General features: G+C 41.9%; 2 protein-coding genes across 5 annotated transcripts; one reads left to right on the forward strand and one right to left on the reverse strand.

Annotated features, from left to right (window-relative positions):
- The first annotated feature begins 516 nt into the window (after positions 1–516).
- On the forward strand, positions 517–11,003 carry LOC139374890 (N-acyl-aromatic-L-amino acid amidohydrolase (carboxylate-forming) B-like). Of its 2 annotated transcripts, none has more exons than XM_071116102.1 (7): positions 517–565; positions 3,948–4,177; positions 4,861–5,056; positions 6,023–6,116; positions 6,263–6,370; positions 8,153–8,268; positions 10,582–11,003. In XM_071116102.1, exons 1-7 carry the CDS (start codon positions 536–538, stop codon positions 10,777–10,779), a joined length of 972 nt encoding a protein of 323 aa, XP_070972203.1. In that variant the 5' UTR covers positions 517–535; the 3' UTR covers positions 10,780–11,003. The 2 variants fall into 2 exon arrangements, with proteins under 2 accessions (XP_070972203.1, XP_070972204.1); XM_071116103.1 differs by lacking the exon at positions 517–565 and adding an exon at positions 2,452–2,646 and having other exon boundaries at positions 3,951–4,177.
- Positions 11,004–11,662: 659 nt separating this feature from the next.
- Positions 11,663–18,580, reverse strand: LOC139374891 (claudin domain-containing protein 1-like). 3 transcript variants are annotated; one of them, XM_071116107.1, is made up of 5 exons: positions 18,376–18,580; positions 17,278–17,861; positions 16,819–16,926; positions 15,272–15,409; positions 11,663–14,032 (listed from the first exon to the last, which is right to left on the reverse strand). In XM_071116107.1, exons 2-5 carry the CDS (start codon positions 17,561–17,563, stop codon positions 13,812–13,814), a joined length of 753 nt encoding a protein of 250 aa, XP_070972208.1. In that variant the 5' UTR covers positions 17,564–17,861; positions 18,376–18,580; the 3' UTR covers positions 11,663–13,811. The 3 variants fall into 3 exon arrangements, with proteins under 3 accessions (XP_070972208.1, XP_070972207.1, XP_070972205.1); XM_071116106.1 differs by having other exon boundaries at positions 17,278–17,840; positions 18,376–18,560; XM_071116104.1 differs by having other exon boundaries at positions 17,278–17,843; positions 18,376–18,552.
- Between the last annotated feature and the right edge of the window lie 1,948 nt (positions 18,581–20,528).

Raw genomic sequence — 20,528 nt, forward strand, 5'->3', positions numbered from 1 at the left:
TCCTTTTTGGATTATGTGTGTATTTCTTTGAATTGCTAGGTATTATTACTGCACTATTGGAGCTAGAAACATGAGCATATCGCTGCACCTGCGATAACATCTGCAAATCTGTGTACGCGACCAATAAACGTTGATTTGTGTTTGTGTGTGTTTGTCCAGACCAATTTGATTCACGGAAATCACATGCCGGCCGGGCATGACGGACATTTACAAAGAAAGCAGAAGGCTTTCCATGGGGCAACCAAAGTTTCAATGGGGCAACCACACTTCTTCACTTTCCATAGGACAACCACAGAAGAAGAAGAAGAAGAAGAAGAAGAAGAAGAAGAAGAAGAAGAAGAAATCTCCACCACTCTGGTACATGTGTTGCCACCCTCAGCTCCTAATCTCTCCTGTCCTGTTTGAGTTTTACGTGTGATTGACTAACCCAACAGGATTAGTGGGCTAATTACAGCTTCTGGAGGAAGAGTGAGAGAGAGGGGTGGAGACAAAAGGAAGATAGAAAAGGAGGACAAAACAGGCAAAGAGGGAGGCAATGAGGAAGAAAATGAAACAAGCGTTAGAGGTACAGCACACCCACTTTAGAATGCTATTAGTTGACACAGGGAAAGTATATGTTTTGGTAGCACTTTATTGTACGGTACAGACATGACGAAGTATTTACTCAAAATTACACTAAAAAGGTAATTACACAGTAACAACCTATGAATTACAAGCACCACTAGACACCAATTGTGTTGCTAAAGATATGTTGATTGCTGAATTTGCATTTTGCTCTGGGACCGTTTTTGGGAGTTTCCTCCCTAGCTGCAGTCGTCCAAGATACTGTTCTTTCTCATCCATTCCTTCCTTTCCCGTACCCCCCCCCCCACAAACCTTCTCTTTCTCGTCCATCCCTTCCTTTCCCCCACCCCCCACAAACATTTTCTTTCTCGTCCATCCCTTCCTTTCCCCCACCCCCCACAAACCTTCTTTCTCATCCATCCCTTCCTTTCAAGAACCCCCCAAAAACCTTCTCTTTCTCGTCCATCCTTTCCCGCACCCCCCACAAACCTTCTCTTTCTCGTCCATCGATTCCTTTCCCCCACACCCCCACAAACCTTCTCTTTCTCGTCCATCGCTTCCTTTCCCGCACCCCCCACAAACCTTCACTTTCTCGTCCATCGCTTCCTTTCCCCCACCCCCCACAAACCTTTTCTTTCTCGTCCATCCCTTCCTTTCCCCGACCCCCCACAAACCTTCTCTTTCTCGTCCATCGCTTCCTTTCCCCCACACCCCCATAAACCTTCTTTCTCATTCATACCTTCCTTTCCTCCACCCCCCACAAACCTTACACCTAACAATTTATGAAAAATGTTTGAATGATGGCTAAGATCACGACCAATGTCTTACCTCTCTCTTTCTCTATCTCTCAGCACTTCTTACTGCAGTGGTTTAGGACAAGCAGAGGGAGTTCCTACTACATCATAAATGTTGCTAACTGAAATCTGATCTGAAAATGACTTTTCTTATTCTTTTTCTTTTTATTTCACCTTTATTTAACCAGGTAGGCTAGTTGAGAACAAGTTCTCATTTGCAACTGCGACCTGGCCAAGATAAAGCATAGCAGTGTGAACAGACAACACAGAGTTACACATGGAGTAAACAATTAACAAGTCAATAACACAGTAGAAAAAAAAGAGAGTCTCTATACATTGTGTGCAAAAGGCATGAGGAGGTAGGCGAATAATTACAATTTTGCAGATTAACACTGGAGTGATAAATGATCAGATGGTCATGTACAGGTAGAGATATTGGTGTGCAAAAGAGCAGGAAAGTAAATAAATATAAACAGTATGGGGATGAGGTAGGTAAAATTGGGTGGGCTATTTACCGATAGACTACGTACAGCTGCAGCGATCGGTTAGCTACTCAGATAGTAGATGTTTGAAGTTGGTGAGGGAGATAAAAGTCTCCAACTTCAGCGATTTTTGCAATTTGTTCCAGTCACAGGCAGCAGAGAACTGGAACGAAAGGCGGCCAAATGAGGTGTTGGCTTTAGGGATGATCAGTGAGATACACCTGCTGGAGCGCGTGCTACGGGTGGGTGTTGCCATCGTGACCAGTGAACTGAGATAAGGCGGAGCTTTACCTAGCATGGACTTGTAGATGACCTGGAGCCAATGGGTCTGGCGACGAATATGTAGCGAGGGCCAGCCGACTAGAGCATACAGGTCACAGTGGTGGGTGGTATAAGGTGCTTTAGTAACAAAACGGATGGCATTGTGATAAACTGCATCCAGTTTGCTGAGTAGAGTATTGGAAGCTATTTTGTAGATGACATCGCAGAAGTCGAGGATCGGTAGGATAGTCAGCACCAGAAAGATAAGGGAGTGATAGATCAATGAAAGTTCAGTCTGTGAAAATTGGGGGTTTGCGCTTGTTTGAATGTGTGTGTGTGGTGTGTCTGGTGTGTGTGTGTCGGGTCTTTCTTGCCTCTGGCATTGAAAGGTCCTGGTGTAGGTTACAGATTGTGAAATTTGGCTCACACGTGTGCCGGCTAGTAAAAATGTTCAAAGGTTGCTGACTGCTCAGTATGACTTGGTCAGACAGGACCAGAGAGACTGTAGTCCCGGCCAGGGAAGGAACTTTCACCTACACCGCAAGGTAAGACTGTTAGCCTTACACTTTTCTGAGTGGCTGGAAAACACATACTGGCATATCAGCTGTTACGTATCCTGCTAGCCTGTTTCTCTGGAATGTTGATTTCCCCTGCTTTCTGGCACAGTGAAGACAAACAAAGTGGGTATGTTTATATGACAGAGTGTTAATGTTCAGGACACGTTATTGTGATGAGGTGAGGTTGGTTCCAGGTGCAGAAAAGAGACCAGACGAGGAATCAGTGGTTAAGGATTAACATAAATACTTTACTGATTAACAGTAACCGCAGGATCACACTTGAAAAAAAACAAAAAAGTCTTGAAAACTCACTCAGGAAACAAACGCACAGGTTAACCATTCAAGCCTCTGCAAAGGACAATGGAAAATACACCAGTTAGATTTGGGTATGTCATTCTAGGAGAAAATTGGGACAAAAAGGGTCGGACCCTTGAACTAAATCAGAGGTGGTGAGAATTGCTGAGGCAAATGCCTGCTCACATTGTGTTTGCCGGCAGCCCTGTAAATGAGTGATGTGATAGAGAGCTCAAAGATTACTATTTGGATACACTTTGGCTATTATTTTACTATATGTCTCTCTCCTTCTACCCCCCCCCCCCTCTCTCTCTTTCTCTTTCTCTCTCTCTCTCTCTCTCTCTCTCTCTCTCTCTCTCTCTCTCAATTTCAATTCAATTTGCTTTACTGGCATGACGTGATAATGTACATTTTGCCAAAGCTTATTTTGGATATTTACAATATAAAATAAAAATGAGAATCAAAATTGTCAACGGGACAACAGTAACAACAATAACCAAGTGTTAAAATAACCATACATTCAACAATAACAATAAGCATTGTAATAACAATAAGCACAATAAGCATTGAGTACATGTGCAGGTTGATTGGTTTGTCAGACACTGTCCCTCAACTTCTGTCAGGCAGCAATGTAGTGTGCTGCCAACCCACAGCTCTCTGCGTCCTCCCCCAACAGTACGGGTAGCCTACTCTCATCAGAGAGGTCTTTGAAACCTTGAATAAGGGTTTCAAATTTGGGGAAATGACACTCTCTAATTGTTTTATATTTTTGACATGTTTTTTTTTTGTTGACATTTTTTGACAGGAATTGCAGCTCCGTCTCAGGTTCTGCTGTTGTGCAGTGGTTGCACAGCCTTTCCTCTACAGGGAGCCAGGTTTTCCTGTGTCTACCCTTCTCAATGGCAAGGCTGTACTCACTGAGCTGTGCTCACTCTCTCTCTCTCTCTCTCTCTCGCTCTCTCTCCCTCCCTCTTTCCCTCTGTCCGTCTGTCCAGCAGATGGAGCCAGTCTCTCTCCCAGCGCTGTCCCGAGTCGCCATCTGCGGCGGTACCCATGGCAACGAGATGTCGGGCGTGTACCTGGTGAGGGAGCTGCAGAGGCAGAAGCTGGAGAAGGCAGGGTCAGCGACCTTGACCACGGTCATATCCAACCCGCGTGCCGTCCAAGTGTGCAAAAGATACACCGACATGGACCTCAACCGCTGTTTCACTGACGCCATACTCAGGTAAACGTTGCCATAAGCACAAATGAAACTGTACATGCAATCAGTGTGATCCATAAAGGGATTGTTCACCTCATCTACAAATGTACAAGTATGGACCTGTCGGAAAATGTACTATTCAGGGATGAACTGTATGAATCAGAACTGAGATCTTACCACTATGTAAAGAAGCCAATAATTACACAATGCGTTGTGAGCATACACAATATAGCTTTCATGTGATATATCCCTCCACCGTGGAGTCCGTTAATTAATAATGTGGTCATGGCAACATTTCCAGATAACTTTGGATATTGTTTTGGAACATTCTGAAACTTGCAACCTGGCCTGGTATGTACCTGGCCACCAAGGCCACTACCCATCTGAACAGTCTATTCCAGTTTTTGCATAAATGGGACTATATCATAATTCATATTCATTCTTGGTACTTAATTGATACTCCAGATTTACTCAACCCTACAGAGCTAAGGGATGGCATCCCAAAGAGTTGGTGGCATTTACTTCCTCATCTCAGTCTCTCACCAGAAAAGATGAGTAGTTTGCATTCTCCCATGCCAAGGCGATGCACCTATCTTCTCGTATGTACACTCGTTCACTCTCTCTTTCTCCCTCTCCCACTCTCTCTTTCTCTGTCTCCCTTCTCTCTTACTCTCTCTATATCCCTCCCCCTCTCTTTCCCTCCCTAGTTCACCTGTGACGGACGCCACCCCGTACGAGGTGAGGCGAGCCCAGGAGCTGAACACACTGCTTGGGCCCAAGGGCAAATTGGGGGCCATGGACCTGGTGTGTGACCTCCACAACACCACAGCCAACATGGGCCTCAGCCTCATCTCCTACTCTGTCCAAGACTGGGTCATCATGCACATCTATAGACAAGTCCAGGTGACCACAGGTTCAGTTCAATCCAATAAAATAAAGGAAAAAATGAAGGACAAGGGAAACTGATCCCAGACCTGAACTTTGAAACAACGTCCCCTTGTCCTTAGTACTGCCAGCCCCGCAATGTGGGCCATCAAATATGCTCTCTAGGGTCAAAAGTGTATCTTATTCTGTTTTGGTGTGAGAGCATTAGATTAAAAGGGAATAAAGATGGGTCTGTTTTAAAGGGGAAGTGGATGGTTCATGGAAACAGGAAGTTTCAGTACAACTTATAAATGCCGACAGATCATTTGTTCCCTCAATGTGATGGGATCTGATGGGATACCCTTTAATGCGCAAATATTGATATATTAACCATCATGTCTAAGTAAAATTGGAGTCACACGGTGATATGGTGTGTGGTCCTCCCACTACCACTCGGAAAACGATGCAGTTTTTTAGTTTTTTTTACAGATGAAATAAATGATGATGAACTTCACAGGTTGGTGAATGATGATCGATGCTTGACAGCCATTGGACAAAATAAAATATTCTCGCTCTTATCCATAACAATCTCATAATGTAGCCTACAGTTTGTATCTGTACCTACGAGCTGTTGTGCAGTGCTGTTGGCTCGAGCGCAAGTGTCAAGAACTGAGTAGGTACATTTGCTATTTTACAGATAGTTTTGTAGTTTTGAGGAGAGGGACGGAAGCTAAACTGTTACATTGGCATAGTTTCTTTATGCGGATTTTAGAATATTCGTATGACAATCTGCTGCTAATTGGATGGACATTTAGCTACAAATACAATGCTGGTTGGACTTTAATAATCTGATTGGAGTGTATAATTTCAACATGACTCGATTGCTGTCTTAAAGGGGAAGTGCATGCACCATCTGACCCAGTTTCTATGAGGAGAAGGGCTTCATCTGACTACTATAATCTGGGTTCTACTGGAGTGTAAAGAGTTCATCTGTTGTGTTCTCAGAGGAAGATAACCTCAGTGCCCGTGAGGTTTATCCTGCTGGATCTACCCCTAGCTGATGTCTACTCTCAGGACTCCCTGGGCAAGCATGGCTTCTGTAAGTGTTTGTGCTCGTGCGTGTGTTGTGCGTTCATTGGAAACACACCATGCAATCTTCTTCCTGTCATAAGAAACCAGTGTATTTTCAGTATGTTTTCCCATTTACATGACAAATGTATTCATTCTGATGCTGTCACTCCGCAGCGATAGAGGTGGGACCTCAACCCCATGGTGTGGTCAGAGCCGACATCTTCAACATCATGAAGGAGGCGGTCGACCAGACACTAGATTGGGTCCAGTGCTTCAACTCAGGTACTTGAACTCCCATCAACGGTAAACATTGCTGACCCCTCACATCCTCTACACACAGAATACACAACCCTCGATCATCGCGACCAAGTCTACTGCCTTGGTCAACAACAAGAATAGCATGAACATAATTCATACCTACAAGCATCTAGCTCCCCTGTACCAGGAACAGATACAATGAGATTTTCTTCATGCACATGGGCCTACCATTCAACACTATGCTGTTGGTCTTCACTGCATTTATGGTTATTGTATTTTGAGTATTTTTTCCTGTCTTGTGTTCTGTAACTGTCCTGTGCTCTTTTATATAATGTATATGTACAGTACCAGTCAAAGGTTTGGACATACCTACTCATTCAAGGGTTTTTCTTAATTTTTACTATTTTCTACATTGTAGAATAATAGTGAAGACATCAAAACTATGAAATAACACATATGGAATCATGTAGTAACCACAAAAGTGTTAAACAAATCAAAATATATTTGAGATTTGAGATTCTTCAAAGTAGCCACCCTTTGCCCTGATGACAGCTTTGCACACTCTTGGCATTCTCTCAACCAGCTTCATGAGGTAGTCACCTGGAATGCATTTCAATTAACAGGTGTGCCTTGTTATAAGTTCATTTGTGGATTTTTTTTCCTTCTTAATGCGTTTGAGCCAATCAGTTGTGTTGTGACAAGGTAGGGGTGGTATACAGAAGATAGCCCTATTTGGTAAAATACAGTCCATGTTATGGCAAGAACAGCTCAAATAAGAAAAGAGAAAGAACAGTCTCCCACAGGAAAGGAAGACCCAGAGTTACCTCTGCTGCAGAGGATAAGTTCATTAGAGTTAACTGCACCTCAGATTGCAGCCCAAATAAATGCTTCATGGAGTTCAAGTAACAGACACATCTCAACATCAACTGTTCAGAGGAGCCTGTGTGAATCAGGCCTTCATGGTTGAATTACTGCAAAGAAATCACTACTAAATGACACCAATAAGAAGAAGAGACTCGGTGGGCTAAGAAACATGAGCAATGGACATTAGACCGGTGGAAATCTGTCCTTTGGTCTGATGAATCCAAATTTGAGAGTTTTGGGTCCAACCGCCGTGTCTTTGTGAGACGCAGAGTAAGTGAATGTATGATCTCCGAATGTGTGGTTCCCACTGTGAAGCATGGAGGAGGAGGTGTGATGGTGTGGGGGTGCTTTGCTGGTGACACTGTCACTTATTTATTTAGAATTCAAGGAACACTTAACCAGCATGGCCACCACAGCATTCTGCAGCGATACGCCATCCCATCTGGTTTTCACTTAGTGGGACTATTATTGTTTTTTCAACAGGACAATGAACCAAAACACACCTCCAGGCTGTGTAAGGGCTATTTGACCAAGAAGGAGAGTGTTGGAGTGCTGCATCAGGTAACCTGTCCTCCACAATCACCTGACCTCAACCCAATTGAGATGGTTTGGGATGAGTTAGACTGCAGAGTGAAGGAAAAGCAGCCAACAAGTGCTCAGCATATGTGGGAACTCCTTCAAGACTGTTGGAAAAGCATTCCTCATGAAGCTGGTTGAGAGAATGCCAAGAGTGTGCAAAGCTGTCATCAAGGCAAAGGGTTGCTACTTTGAAGAAACCAAAATATAAAATATATGTTTCGATTTGTTTAACACTTTTTTTGGTTTCTACATGATTCCATCAAGATTCCATCAAGACAAGTTCCCCTTCAAGAGAAATTACATTTTAGATTCTATTCTAGTCATTAACCAATTACAAACCTTCTCTCATCTTATCTCTACCAGGAAGTGCCTTTGAAGGTGGTGAGGTGGACGATGTGTACACCTTTGTGAAGAGTGTATACTACCCAAGAGACCCAGAGACCAATCAAATCACTGCTGCCATACATCCCCAAGTACAGGTTCAGGAACATTCTGCAATTCTGTATATAATTGAATCTTAACTGCAGTCGGTTAAAGTCCTGTACATGAACCCTTTAATGCATAGCTGCGGGAAGTAGGGGTGCCTGGGGTGCTGCAGCACCCTCTGATAAATAAAAAATAATTCAGCCATAATTAGGCAACCAACAAAAAATATATATTACACCTGTCTTGACAGAGAAATGAAATTATTCTAAATACTAAATCAGAGAGCATAATTTAGCTACAGACGATAACTAGCTTCGAAAATTTTTTAGCTGTGGATTAAGTTTTATCCCAAGCACTTACAGTTGGTAGGTATGCAATTTGGGCAGCATGCGAGGCAAGTATCAAATCACTTTTTGAGTTGTGGCCATACTGTAGATATAATCCATTGAAGGATTTTGGAACCTCTAACCATGGCACTTTGACTGTTAAACTCTAGCAATGACTGCCAGTCGTGACATGAATAGGAATTGTTATCATTGTATTATATTTCTATGGTTGGTTACAGCTGCCAGTTTGCCTTTCACAATTTTCAAAATACAATTTTGAGAAAAACGTTGGTCTAACTGTTCGAAAAGGAATGCCTACTGTTGAAAAATTCCTAACAACGTTTGAGTGATTCTGAGTGAACAGCACTGTTTTTCAAAGTATCTTATCTTGAGATATTGGCACGAGCTCATTGGCCATCACCAGTGAGTAACCTCTGCTTCATATTCATATTTGGGTGAATCAGTGTCACTGGGAAGTTTATTTTGTAGCCTACTGTAGCCTATACTATATACTGTATACAGTATACTACATATCAGGGTTTCCGATTATGATAATTTTGCGCTGGACAAGTAATTGGGAAGATTTTTCATTTATCGGACATTTAAGAAATGTACCGGTCATTCATATGCATTGGGTGCTTAACGCATTAGATCGTCCCCCCACGCAGCCAGCGCCATCAATAAACGATGGATAGCGGCCAAATTAGCCACATTACATGTCCTTAAAAACAGCCTATAACAAATTACAAAAACACTATTCCTTGTGTTTCCATTTTTAGAAAAATGCTAAATTGATAGCATGTTGTTTTATTGGTTTTAACTTATCTTAAACAATAATTGTCCACCTCACGGTTCAGCTGTCGGAGATTTGTGCACTAAACACATCAGAGCATTGCATAGGCGTAGGTGTTCACTGTATTATATAATATTAAAAAAGCAAGTTTAAACCCTCACAGTAGTAGTTTTGAACAGTCTATATTGCAGAAATGACCAAAAAAGGCTAGTGCCTACCGTACTCAACACAACACAAAAGGCTAGTGTCCCCCCCCCCCCCAATTCCAGCACCCCCAACTCAAAATATCTTCCCACAATGGTACATAGGCCTGTAGGGAATTATTGAAATGTAACGCTGTGAACTTCAGGACACTGCCATACACCCACAATGACAGGTAGGCCGACGGGGTACAACGTTCTTTAGGTATTTAACTGATTCCCCCTCAGGAGACTGAAAAGATTTGGCATGGGTCCTCAGATCCTCAAAAGGTTTTACAGCTGCACCATCGAGAGCATCCTGACGGTTTGCATCACTGCCTGGTATGGCAACAGCTCGGGCTCTGACCGCAAGGCAGTAGTGTAGTGCTTATGGCCCAGTACATCACCGGGGCCAAGCTTCCTGCCATCCAGGACCTCTATACAACGCGGTGTCAGAGAAAGTCCCTAAAAATGATCAAAGACTCCAGCCACCCTAGTCATAGCCTGTTCTCTCTGTTACCACACGGCAAGCGGTACCGGAGCGCCAAGTCTTCCAAACAGCTTCTACCCCCAAGCCATAAGACACCTGAACAGCTAATCAAATGGCTCCCCAGACTATTTGCACCCCCCCCCCCCCCAAACGCTGCTGCTATTCTGTTATTATCTATGCATTGCCACTTTAATAACCCTACCTGCATGTACATAATTACCCCAACACCGGTGCCCCTGCACATTGACACATTCACTCTAAACTGGTACCCCCTGTATATAGCCCCGCTATTGTTATTTACTGCTGCTCCTAATTATTCATTTTTCTTATCATTTACTTTTTTTGTTGTATTTTCTTAACTGTATTGTGCAGGTTAAGGGCTTGTAAAGTAAGCATTTTACTATTTTATTTGGCGCATGTGACAAATAACATTTGATTTGATTATGGTCTATAGATGCCCAAACAATCAACTGTTAGGGTTAGAGTAAGGGAACAGGTAGCATTTGGTTAGTGAAAATCAGCATAGACCTAGTCATTATCTAAATGCAAAGCATGCTGATGTGAATCTTTCTCTCCAGGACCGTGACTTCTGCCTCCTCCATCCGGGAGATCCCATGTTCCTGATGTTTTCTGGGGAGATAGTTAAGTACGAAGGGGAAGAAGTCCTCCATCCCTTCTTTGTGAACGAGTGTGCATACTATGAGAAGAGTATTGCCTTCCACCTGGCACGAAAGATGACAGTCACTATACCCCCCTTGCAAGTGAAGAGAGATTGATGAAGAGAGAGGGGGAGGAAAAGAGATAATTTAAAGAGTGGGATAATTAAAGGGAAAACACACACTGAACCTTAAGAAGCACTTACTAGTCTAACCTAATTTTCAATTGATTTTGAATTCCATTGTTTTTTATCATCACCAAATAACCTCAGGCATACCTGTATGTGAAATTATGCAGTTCAATGCAATAATCTAGTATGTCAATTAAACATACATTTTTTGTTTAATTAGTTGTCTTCATAGTGATGTGATGTTGCATTGCACTGCTCCATTTAGTCTTGTGTTTTCTAGGTACAGACGACACCTTTGAGATAGTTTAATGCAGGAAAAGGTTACAACGATATGAATGCAGAATGACGTCGTGCAGAAAGGAGCTCGAGTTTGCCAGGAAGTTGGATGATTGATAGGTGGTTGTAGAATGGATCTCGGTAGGCATCGTCAGAGATGGTGTCGCAGCATTGAGAGGAACCCTGGATGATTAAAGGAGCTTAATGGTTTGCAGTGGTTGAAAGGGCATTATGGTTCAGGATGGTTGATGGGAAGTGATGGTTCGGGAGGATGACTGCTCGGTCGTCTAGGTATCGTCAGATGAAGACTGAGTGTTTGGGGTGGGAGTCCTGGAGGCATCTTCTTCTTGGTGCAGAGTTAATGTATCCTGGGGAAAAAAAACAAGAAGAGCAGAGAGGGGAGGAGACGGGGGTGGTGAAGGGATGCGAAATGCTACAGAAGATCACGAATATATACATCCATTGATTGGCGAATGAAGTAAATTGGTTTCAGGTGTGGTCTTTCCTCCTGAACTTGAGATGTGTGTAACATAACACCATTTAATGATCTAAAAGACACTTCCACACACATACAATATTAACACTCAGACAGGAGGTAAGCATAGGTGAACTTTATTCTTATGGAAACAGGTATGCAGTGTGCTTTAGGTATAGTCACATAAAAACGCTTACAAAAGCCACAAGTTGTTTCAACACATTTAGACACCCTTCATAAAATGGTGTCCCAGTAAACATTATCTGTTGAGTGCTCATTTACCAAGTGTACTTGGGAGTTAGTGCCAGTTGTCTTGTCATTGGTAGTTTCAAGCTGGCTTCAAACACTGTAGGCTTCAGAAAAGCTAAGTACTGGAGCTACATTTACTTCAACATTACCAAAAAAATATCACGAGCATCAAGAGGAAAATCAAAACACAGGTTAGCTACAGTGGCGTCAAAACAACCCAGGATAACATGTCTTTACATTCAAATAAATGTCAATAAATATGGATGACAATGGGAAAGAAGTGGTTACATTCAATCAACATATGACACAAAATTAAACTGAACATTCATCAGCGGAAATAAAAAAAGGGAAATGTAGGCAAACGGGGTCAAAAGTCACTACAACGCTCTATAGATAACATAATACAACACTTCAAAAGCAACAAACCATTTAGTTTAGGAAAACCTAGAAAAAAAAAAGGCTAGGATTGCAAAAAGCGTTCATTCATAAATGGTAGAGATGGCAACAGAAGCAAAGGCAAAAATATGACTCCAATCGCTGTTAACTTGAATTTTAAAAAAGACTTGTTAAAAGATTCACCCACAAACAGGTTTCAAGAAAAACAAACGCACTTCACCTTCTCATAATCAACCACAGGTGTTGTTAAACATTATACAAATACAGTACGTGCTGCTGGGGACAAATTCATCTTAAAAGTAAAATCAAATTAAACACTTGCCTCTACGACAGTGAGAAGCTCTTAGGATATGTTTATACAGGCGATGTCTCGTTTGAGGTTAGATTGGCTAGTGTGAGCTGTCAAACAGTTGTGCTTAAGGTGGAGAGATTGTTTAGGCCACCCCCGTGGGGTGGAGTTAAGGTGTCGAAGGTTTAGTCACCCTAAGATCTGTCAATCAGGTATAGTAATGGGGAAGATTGTCATGACGACGAGAATGTAAAGGCGTAGTTGTTACAGAGTGAATCACTGGGCTACCCTGTGCTCTTCATGCCTCGTCCTGGCGAGGCCAGTGTGCAGACTTTTGTCCCAAGCCCAGCACTAAATCACTTGAGTTGTGTTCAGTGGGGCACAACGTTATGGAGCCTTCAGATACTCTGACATGACGAGTAAGAAACGTCAGCTCTAATGATCACATTTCTATTTGCAAGGTTTCAGTACGTTGCAACCCTCTGAACGTGACCCAGATTCTACTTACAAACAGGACGGTTAACAGACGCAAACACACATAGGCCTTTCAAGAGCAGAAGAGTATCCTAGGAAGCAAGCTAAAACTACTCAGGGTTTTCCAAAATGAACCAACCGTCTTTATTTTATTAATTCTCATGAATGCTGACTTCTGTGTGCTTATCAATGTGCTTATCAATTTTATTTATTCAATTATACAAAAGTGTTACATCGAGTGACGCTTAAAATGCATTCTGTTATTACTAAATGTGTAAATATTTTTTTTTTACACAAACAAAACATTCGATCAAATTAAAATATTGTTTTTTTTTTTAAATATTGAATCATTCGTCTTCCTCAAATGAAAGGGATGATGACGTAATCTTTGTTCGAGACGTATCGGATTTCATTGGTCCTCAACTCACGACTCAGTCATTTTATTCAGGGTAAGTGGAGTTAGCTGCAAGTTAGCCTGCCCCGGAGCAGGTTAGTTCTGATGGATTCGTTGCCATAGAAATGTACTTGGCTAAAAGGTGAGCCACTTTCGTATGACTGGTGCCCCGAATTGAACTCGGAGTTGACCAAAGTCACCTTGCTAATTACTCAAACCTGCTTCGTAGGATACCCCTCAGGAGTATAGATCATTGTTGTGTAGACTGCCATTTAGGATTAGCTTAGGGTCACATTCAGTTAAACATGCCGTTTGTAAAATGTTTAGAAACGTAGCCATTTCATAGAAACAATCTCACCTTCTACAAATTGGAGTCTGCATGTTACTGGAAACACTCCACGTCTTCCATTTCAAAACGTTATGCTCTTACTGAGTGCAACCCTGACGTATAAAAGAAACCCAGTCTGTTTAGGCCACCCGGTAGGCCGTCATGCGGGTGTAGTTCTGGCGGTGGCTACGGGCGGCCCACAGGAAGAGGGCGGCCGCCATCATCTCCAGTGGCGAGGAGATGAGGGCCAGGTACAGGGACCAGCCCAGGGAGCCGTCCACACCGTCGGGAAGCACCGAGACCCTGTGGAGGAGGTCCATGCCAGCCAGGAAGCAGCACACTGTGCCCAGGGAACACAGACCTGGATGGGAAAGACAACAATGAATGCAACTTTATTGTTCATTTTACTTCATTGAAAACCCTTCTGCTTTGGCAAAATGTTCATGTGTATTTCATGCCAATAAAGCACCATTGAATTTCATTGAGAGAAATCGAGATGTGGTAGGCGGCATGAATCATGAATGACTTAGCTTTCATTCATACCTTTACATGTTGTTGGGTGTAAAGTTTGTGTTCGTGTGTGGTGGGAGGGTTAAAGGTACTAGGGGGCAGTATTTTCATTTTTGGAAAAAAAACATTCCCGTTTTAAACGGGATATTTTGTCAGGACAAGATGCTAGAATATGCATATAATTGACAGCTTTGGATAGAAAACACTCTAACGTTTCCAAAACTGTAAAGATATTGTCTGTGAGTATAACAGAACTGATGTTGCAGGCGAAAGCCTTAGAAAAATCCAATCCGGAAGTGCCCCAGGTTTTGAAAGCGCTGCGTTCCAATGAGTCCCTATTGAGCTGTGAATGTGCCATCAACGAGCTTACGCTTTCTACGTATTCCTACGTGGCTCCGAGAGAGATTCTCGCGTAAAATACAGAGGTAGCCATTACTCCAATCGGTCCTACTGAAAAACGAATTGTCCCGACTGATATATTATCGAATAGATATTAGAAAAACACCTTGAGGATTGATTCTAAACAACGTTTGCCATGTTTCTGTCGATATTATGGAGCTAATTTGGAATATTTTTCGGCGTTGTCGTGACTGCAATTTCCGGGCGATTTCTCAGCCAAACGTGAAGAACAAAAGGAGCTATTTCGCCTACAAAAAATAATCTTCTGGGAAAAAATGAACTTTGGCTATCTACCTGGGAGTCTCGTGAGTGAAAACACCCAAAGTTCATCAAAGGTAAACTATTTAATTTGATTGCTTTTCTGATATTCGTGACAAGGTTGCCTGCTGCTAGCAAGGCATAATGCTATGCTAGTCTATGATACACTTACACAAATGCTTGTCTAGCGTTGGCTGTAAGGCATATTTTGAAAATCTGAGATGACAGGGTGATTAACAAAAGGCTAAGCTGTGTTCCAATATATTTCACTTGTGATTTTCATGAATAGAAAGATTTTCTAGGAAGATTTATGTCCGTTGCGTTATGCTAATTAGTGTCAGGCGATGATTACGCTTCCGGACACGGGTTTGAGAGTCACAAGAAGTTTTAAGGGAGTTGAGAGGCACTGTGATTATCCATGCAGTTCTCAAACCTGCCAGCAGGTGGAGCACTCCAACGCCCAGGGTGGGGGTGATGCTGCGGCAGAGGCAGGCGCAAACGCCGATGAGTCCGCTGAGGATAACAAAGGCTAGGGACACCAGAGGCAGCAGGAACTGGCACCTCCACAGGTCTGCTCAGACACAGAGAAAGCAACTTAGAAATGTCAGAAAAGTGCAGTACAAATAAAGTTTTTTTTGTTTGTTTCGTAGGACGGATAAACAATATCTGAAGAAAGAGCTTTATAATGCTTATTATGAATTTATTATGAATGCGTGGCTGTGTGTGTCTCTGTGTATGTTTGCCCTTAGAGAGAAAGGGAAAGAGAAGAGGTCACATGATTGTCAGTAACAATAAGAAACAACAGTGGAAATTACCACATTTCCAAACCTCATTTCTATAAATCATAAGCTTTGTTTGAACCAAGGTTATTACAGTAAATGAAGAAAAAAAACTAAAATCAGGATTTTTTCCCCCGTAAACTGAAGTAAAATCATTAACAAACCTGTTTGAAAAACACAAATGTTTAGTTTGTTTTTTTCTCTCTTAATTAAAAATAAAATAAAAAAAATCGAACAGGGTTTTCAAGCTTCTGAATCCGGCGGGCCACACAGATTGGGTTTGAGTGGTAAGGTTCAAGCAACCGACTGTAGACGAAAGTCCAGGAGTGAAGTCGGCAGAGGTGCAACTGCAGAACAGGGGTTTCAAATCAAAGTGATATCTGAGACCTCTCCAACTAATGAATTGTTAACGTTAAGCCTATGTTTTCTGTTTGTGAGTGTGATATGGGGGTTTAGAAAAGTTTATTTAAACATTTATAAAGAAAAAAAAATATGCATAAACAATAGTGGCTATGTTGACACTGCCATCATGTTGATCTGAGCCTTGCTGTTTGAAAACCACTAATGTCACAGATGCACCTCCCCAAACTTCCCTGAATGTAAGCAAAATTCATCAAATTCTCAGGCTTAACTTCCCTTGGAAAGTTTCCGGGCCCTTTGCAACCCTAGTGATACAGCCCAACAGGATGCTCTCAATTGTGCATCTGTAAACGTTTGTGAGGGATTTAGGTGAGGAGCCAAATTTAGGTGACAAGCTGTTGCGCCTTCTTCACCACAATGTCTGTATTGGGTGGACCATTTCAGCATGTCTGTGATGTGTACACCGAGGAACTTAAAACTTTCCACCTTCTCCACTACTGTGCCGTCGATGTGGATAGGGGGTGCTGAGTTATATAGGCAGGTGTGTGCCTTTCCAAATCATGCCCAATCAATTGAATTTACCACAGGTGGACTCCAATCAAGTTGTAGAAACATCTCAAGGATGATCAATGGAAACAGGATGCACCTGAGCTCAATTTCAAGTCTCGTAGCAAAGGGTCTGAATTCTTATGCAAATATGGTATCTGTTTTTTATTTTAATACATTTGCAAAAAATTCAAAATAACGTAACAACATTTGGAAAAAGTCAAGGGGTCTGAATACTTTCTAAAGGCACTGTATGTATGTGTGTGTGTGTGTGTGGCTGCAAGGCAAGACTCACATGTCCGAATCAGGTCCTCCCCAGTGTTGTGATTCCCCGGTTCTTTGTACTTGGGTAAAAACTGCTGAGGCAGAGTAAAGCTCACACACTGTGTCACCATCTTAGGATCTGAGAGAACAAGAGACAGACATTCAATCTGATGTGGGTTGTCGACATTATACTAATAGCAAACCCAGTGTTGCTCCTGTGTGGGTATCAGAAAAAAGGAGGCTTCGCTTTATAATTCGATATTAGCATGGTGTATAACACTGATGGGCACAGAGCTGTATAACTGGTGCACCTGTGTATCCAGCACACCCTTTCCGTACCAACACCTGCAATGAATGCTGTAATATATATATATATATAATATATTTACATATATTCAACATAATATAATATATGCCATTTAGCAGACGCTTTAAATCAATGCAACTTAGTCGTGTTCGGTGACCCGCTCTAGTGTGTGTAGGTTCTTACCAGGCTCTTTGAACCAGTGCGACTGGCCGGGCGCCTGCACACACCTCCACCACAGGCCCAGTGTGCCGTTGAGGCGGAACAGAGTGTCGCTGTAAGCCTTTTCATCAAACTCCCCGTTGATGAAGTCCTCGCGCAGCTCCGAAGCGTTGCTGGCCTCATGGTTGCCGGGCGGACTTTGGTACTGGTACCAGTGCTGTGTTCCCACGGCAACAGAGAGATAGACTGTGGCCAGCAGACTCAGAACAGAGCCAATGACCAGGGCCGTAGCGTAGCGGTTATCCACCATGGTTTGCAATTCAAGAGTGTCTGATTGTGGGTAAAAAATATTTTACTCTTACTGCATTTGTTAGCGTGTCGACTCGTGCCCTATGAAGGGAAGTTGAAAAGTAGGGGATAAGGGCAGTCACTATAAGACATCAGCTATTGAGTGAGCACTTAACAGCCTTGCAGTAATGTCCTTAACACTGACAGTGCAGTTCCTGAGCATGATGGTTGTTTCAGTGCTTCCCAGCCTGTCCTCTGTGCCTTCCTTGTAGTCCAGGTCCTCACAACCCCACCATTCACTGCTTTGAAGGAGAACAAATCTGAAGAAAATGTATTGCAAACTGTCATTCAACTACATTTTAATTCAGATCTTAGAATGGCACATTTTGGCTCTGATAGTAAGATCGTGTAACGTTAGTTAAAAAAGCAGCAAAGTTACCGGTAAGCACAGACGAAAGGGGGTTAGCTAACTGTCAGTATCTCGTTAAGGCGAATGGAAATAAGCATATGGTATTAATTATTAAGTAATGACATGCATCTAACTAGCTCACTAAACAGAAAACGATGTCCCTGCAATGAGTAAAATAATCAAAGTGGCAAGAATGACAGATATTGCCTTTTTTCTACCGACTGTCATCAAACGCTAATAACGCTAGCTAGCTAACTGCTGCAAAACCGCCACGACAGTGGCATGTTTCTTGAAAAAATATACATTTGTTGTGAATGAACAAAGCCATCATGCATTTAAATCGATCAATGTAATGGCTTTCAGATTAATTTAAACGATAATAACGTTTATAGCAAATACTATAAACATGAAGCTATTCAACTCACTCGATAGCGTTCCTTTTCCGTATGATTTAGGGGTTTCCACTAGTTGCCACAGAGTCAGAATTGGCTATGGTAAAGATTCATGAAAACAAAACATTTATTTTGGGTCTTAATTTAAGGTTTAAAATAAGATTGTATGAATATTGCAGAAATAGAGGTGTTTGTGGCCGTGGTAACTATTGAGGGGTGTGGCTTTTTTTTGTCAAAGCAGCATCATCAGACAGCGTCTTGTGTAACACTACCATGTGGTCTTTGTAGTTTTTGGCTACACATTCGCCTTTCAATACACTGAGGTGGTTCTATGAATGGCGAACGAATGGTGTCTCTTTGTAGGCACTAACACAGCCATGGTTCGATTCGTTTTTGGAAAAACACCGAAAGTAATATCTGTGGTTAACACAGGCATTCAGGCTCCCAGGTGGCGCAGTGATCTAACGCACTGCATCTCAGTGCAACAATAGTATCCAGGCTGTATCATAAATGGCCGTGATTAAGAGTACCATAGGGTGGTGCACAATTGCCCAGTGTCGTCTTATACTTTGTTCTATGAGATAATGGTCATTATCTAACATAAATTTAGATTTTTTTAAGCATTTATGTAATCAATCAAAGCACATAAAGGCTTCATAATTAATGAAGGTCCCATTAACTGACTGATATTATCTCCTAGAACAAAACGTATAATATCTCCTAAGCCTGTGTTAAATAACCTCAGACCTTAATATCAGCATTTATCCCAAAAGCCTATGCTTTCCCAATAGGAATGGCTGAACGAACCATAACTAATTTCTGTTTTTTAGGATTACCAACGGGAAAGCGCTATAGCTGTCAGTTAATAACATATGTATTTGTTATTTCCTGTTCATAACATTTTGATATCACTCTCTAGTGGTTTCATGCTGGTAGTCCACAATATGATTCTGACAACATTCTTAAAAACAAGACCATTTCTAAGGAGGGGAGGCTGAAGAGGACTCCGACCTAGAGTTGCCACCCTTCTCCCGTTGTGACACGAACTCATAGCGGGCGCAGAGTACGGACCGACCCCCAGCCGCACTTCTTGACTCCGAAGTGCCAAAAATGTCAACTCGTCGGACAATTTCTGTCAGAACAGAAATTACAAGGTTATGTTAGTATTCTAGGTTGCATTAGTATTTTTGTTCAAGCAAGCAGTAAATTAACTAGAGACAGATATGTAAACATGTAAATCTTGATGTCTGTTGCATGAGAGCACAATGTGCCTTTGTATAAATGATCTCATCTGTGATTTGTCATGAACATCCAGGAGGACAGACTTTTCTATAAAATGCTGTGGCTTAGTCCTGATGGTTGGGCTCTCAGCGAATTACCTAGGGGGGGCTCGTTGACAAGCTCCATTACTGCAGTAATTAAATTATAAAGTTGACTTGTTTTTATGAAATTTAAAAGTCTCTCCTTTTGATTACAATAATTATATGACACACCCGCTGACATCGAATTAGCATGATAAAGAAATCCTCATTAAAATCCATCGGTTTAAGCAAGATATTAGTTTTTTGCATGGGCTGTGTCTCAATCCACCGCATCTGCTGATGTTGGCCTTCCAAATCCCAGAAATTGGTCTTCTCACGAAAATGTCTGTAGCGGCCAAAGGGTTAGGCCTACAAAACAAATATGGCCTACAAATTATGGAAAGATGAGACTGACGAACATGATGGTGTTCTCCGTTTTGCTTCCAACCCCCACAAGTGTCACGGGACTCGTCTGATGTAACACTAATATGACCCCACAGAAGAAGTTGAAATGGAGCTGAAGGTTGGAACTAATAACAACAAGATAACCAATGTAAAACATACTTTGCCCGTAAAACGTTTTTTGGTTAGGAACTTTTACAGTTGGAAAGAATTGGCAAATGGAAATCAAATCGTAAATATATGGGAGAGGTTGAGGGTAGAGGAAGGACAAGAGTTAAAAGCAAACAAAATAAAACTATTGTAAAATAAACTGTTTCCATAAAATGTATGTAGCATGTATAAGCTGGAAATACAGGCCTAAGCGTTGTTGTTCACTAGTTTGCTCCAATTGGGGGAGGGGTGGTACGGTAATAAAGGAAATATATATATATATAATAAATATATATATATATATATATATATATATATATATATATGTGTGTA

The sequence above is a fragment of the Oncorhynchus clarkii genome, chromosome 19 (assembly GCF_045791955.1).
Source record: "Oncorhynchus clarkii lewisi isolate Uvic-CL-2024 chromosome 19, UVic_Ocla_1.0, whole genome shotgun sequence".
In the NCBI taxonomy this organism is placed as follows: Eukaryota; Metazoa; Chordata; class Actinopteri; order Salmoniformes; family Salmonidae; genus Oncorhynchus; species Oncorhynchus clarkii.